The sequence below is a fragment of the Monopterus albus genome, unplaced genomic scaffold (assembly GCF_001952655.1).
Source record: "Monopterus albus unplaced genomic scaffold, M_albus_1.0 scaffold49.1, whole genome shotgun sequence".
In the NCBI taxonomy this organism is placed as follows: Eukaryota; Metazoa; Chordata; class Actinopteri; order Synbranchiformes; family Synbranchidae; genus Monopterus; species Monopterus albus.
The window spans coordinates 2128300-2131854 of record NW_018127929.1 but is presented as its reverse complement, the minus strand read 5'-3'; the positions used below and the strand labels follow the sequence as shown (position 1 = coordinate 2131854).

At 39.5% G+C, this 3555-nt stretch overlaps 1 protein-coding gene across 2 annotated transcripts in view; it reads right to left on the bottom strand.

The window, feature by feature from the left end:
* fubp3 (far upstream element (FUSE) binding protein 3) overlaps nucleotides 1–3555 on the bottom strand; it is a 20859-nt gene that overhangs the window by 7734 nt on the left and 9570 nt on the right. For both annotated transcript variants that reach the window (XM_020600923.1, XM_020600924.1), the window contains exons 9-11: nucleotides 3375–3470; nucleotides 3151–3253; nucleotides 2721–2821 (exon numbers count right to left, since the gene is read on the bottom strand). In XM_020600923.1, coding sequence (XP_020456579.1) covers nucleotides 2721–2821; nucleotides 3151–3253; nucleotides 3375–3470 — 300 coding nt within the window. The remainder of the gene's footprint in view (nucleotides 1–2720; nucleotides 2822–3150; nucleotides 3254–3374; nucleotides 3471–3555) is intronic.

Here is a 3555-nt window from a genome sequence, read left to right as displayed (position 1 = left end):
CTATATTGGCATCCCCCACCCTTACTTGAATCTGACGATTTAATCTTCCATATCCAAACAGCATGAATTTTGTTTTGTCCAGATTTAGTGATAACTTATTCCTGTCACACCATTTCTTCACCTTGTCCAATTCCACAGTAATCAGACCCAAAAGTTGCTGTAGGTCTTCCCCAGAGGCCCATATAGTAGTATCATCAGCGAATAGTACAAAGTTCAATAATTCAGAAACATTACATATATCGTTAATATACAGTATGAAAAGTTTAGGACCCAAAACTGACCCCTGTGGGACTCCACATACTATATCCAGAAAATCTGATTGGTGCACGCCCAGTCTTACAAATTGCCGTCTGTTGGTCAAATAACTTTTTATCCATTTCAACACCAAACCTTTAATACCGTACCTTTCTAAATTTCAAAATTAATAGCATCAAAAGCCTTTTGAAAATCAATAAAAATCCCCAATGTTTGTTTCTTGTTGTCCCAGGCACTAGTAACACCTTCTACAAATTCAGTTATTGCAAACGCTGTGGATCTATTAGATCTGAAACCATATTGCTTTTCAGTTAAAATTTTATATTTGTCCAAAAATTTATCTAGTCTAGCATCAAAGAGTTTTTCTAAGATTTTAGAGAATTGCGATAATAAAGAAATAGGTCTATAATTTGTAATATTATGTCTATCTCCAGATTTATATAACGGAATAACCTTTGCTATTTTCATACAATTAGGAAATTTTCCTGATTGAAAGGACAAATTAAAGATATAAGTTAGTGGTTTAGAACAACCATCAATTACCGATTTAATAATAGTCATGTTTATTCCATCACTGTCAGTCGATGACATCAGCTGTAAAGGTCAAAGAAGACCCAAATACTGGTACTAAGATGGATCTGCTCCCTAAATTTTTAACTAACTTACAGAACTTCTTCAGATATTTAATCTTATCATTCAGTAGTTTTTACAGTGGTGTGAAAAAGTGTTTGCCCCCTTACTGATTTCTTATCTTTTTGCATGTTTGTCACACTGTAATGTTTCAGATCGTCAAACAAATTTATATATTAGTCAAAGATAACACAAGTAAACACATCATGCAGTTTTTAAATGAAGGTTTTTATTATTAAGGGAAAACAAAATCCAAAACTATAGAGCCCTGTGTGAACAAGTGTTTGCCCCCTAAACCTAATAACTGGTTGGGCCACCCTTAGCAGCAACAACTGCAATCAAGCGTTTTCGATAACTTGCCATGAGTCTTTTACAGCGCTGTGGAGGAATTTTGGCCCACTCATCTTTGCAGAATTGTTGTAAGTCAGCCACATTGGAGGGTTTTCGGGCATGAACTGCCTTTTTAAGGTCATGCCACAGCATCTCAATTGGATTCAGGTCAGGACTTTGACTAGGCCACTCCAAAGTCTTCATTTTGTTTTTCTTCAGCCATTCAGAAGTGGACTTGCTGGTGTGCTTTGGATCATTGTCCTGCTGCAGAACCCAAGTTCGCTTCAGCTTGAGGTCACAAACGGATGGCCGGACATTCTCCTTCAGGATATTTTGGTACACAGCAGAATTCATGGTTCCACTTATCACAGCATGTCTTCCAGGGCCTGAAGCAGCAAAACAGCCCCAGACCATCACACTACCACCACCATATTTTACTGTTGGTATGATGTTCTTTTTCTGAAATGCGGTGTTACTTTTACGCCACACATAATGGGACACACACCTTCCAAAAAGTTCAACTTTTGTCTCGTCTGTCCACAGAGTATTATCCCAAAAGTCTTGGGGATCATCAAGCTGTTTTCTGGCAAAACTGAGACGAGCCTTTATGTTCTTTTTGCTCAGCAGTGGTTTTCGTCTTGGAACTCTGCCATGCAAACCATTTTTGCCCAGTCTCTTTCTTATGGTGGAGTCATGAACACTCAGCTTAACTGAGGCAAGTGAGGCCTGCAGTTCTTTGGATGTTGTTGTGGGGTCTTTTGTGACCTCTTGGATGAGTTGTCGCTGCGCTCTTGGGGTAATTTTGGTCGGCTGGCCACTCCTGGGAAGGTTCTCCACTGTTCCATGTTTTCGCCATTTGTGGATAATGGCTCTCACTGTGGTTCGCTGCAGTCCCCAAGCTTTAGAAATGGCTTTATAACCTTTTCCGGACTGATAGAGCTCCATTATTCTCTTTCTCATTTGTTTTTGAATTTCTTTGGATCTCGGCATGATGTCTAGCTTTTGAGGATCTTTTGGTCTACTTCACTTTGTCAGGCAGGTCCTATTTAAGTGATTTCTTGATTGCGAACAGGTGTGGCAAGAGAAATTGAACTCAGGTGCGATAAACCAGTGTTTTGACAGGGGGGCAAACACTTGTTCACACAGGGATCTATAGTTTTGGATTTTGTTTTCCCTTAATAATAAAAACCTTCATTTAAAAACTGCATGATGTGTTTACTTGTGTTATCTTTGACTAATATATAACTTTGTTTGACGATCTGAAACATTACAGTGTGACAAACATGCAAAAAGATAAGAAATCAGTAAGGGGGCAAACACTTTTTCACACCACTGTATTTATTTAAAAAAAAAAAAAAAAAGTGTAAACCTTTTTTCCTTCCAGGTAATTAAGATCATGAGCTTTACTGAAATTTTGTAATCATGCTTACAGTTTATCATCTGACAAACCTGCTAAACATTAAGAGTTCAGTAAAAAGTGTGTTTGATTACAAACACTGATGTACCTGAGCTGTCTGAACCAGTTCATTGATGAGGTGGACTGCATGGTGGCAGTGGTCGGGCTGGCCCATCACCTGAGCAACTCTGTCAAGACTGACTCCATCATCTGGACAAGTACAAGCAGACACAGAGAGGTCGCTACCTGCTCTTAGGGTCTCACACACATTTACTGTCAAGTGCTACAAAGGAAGAAAAGCCTTTAACATTTTGGATTTCATAAGTATTGAGTAACTTTTGGATGATCATGCTGGAACACACATCATTCACTCACTGTAAGAAAAGGTTTATTGGCAAACACCTCCACCAGCATCAGGGACATGCAGGAGGAAATACAGACAGCCCATTCTGGCCTATCACAGCTCATGTGGTATCTTCATAGCCAATGACATGGAATTACACTTTTGAGAAAACTCAGTTACACGGTTATCTTCTCACCTTGCCTGAACTGGATCCTGACCCCGGCATCATTCTGAATCTTCTTGATCATCTCTCCGTTCCTACCGATGATGATGCCAACAGCAAATCTGGGCACAGCCACCTGAACAAAAAGGATTGAAAGAAGAATTCAGAAAAGATAAAACTGGTTCTCTTTCTGAATAAATAAGTCAGCATCAACTTGGCTGTCCAGCATTTGAACAGAGGGGGAGACAGGCTCTTACATCCAGACTGCTTCCCATTTTAGATCCAAAGTCTGCCCTGCCAGCCCTGAAGTCTCCTTGGTCCTTGATCAGCTTCACCACAAGTTCACGGGCTTGCTGCAGAGATTAAAAAGCAAAAATGTTTGTTAAAAAAGTAATGTTTACATAGAACACTGGTTAGAAACCAAAGCAAAGGTCCTGC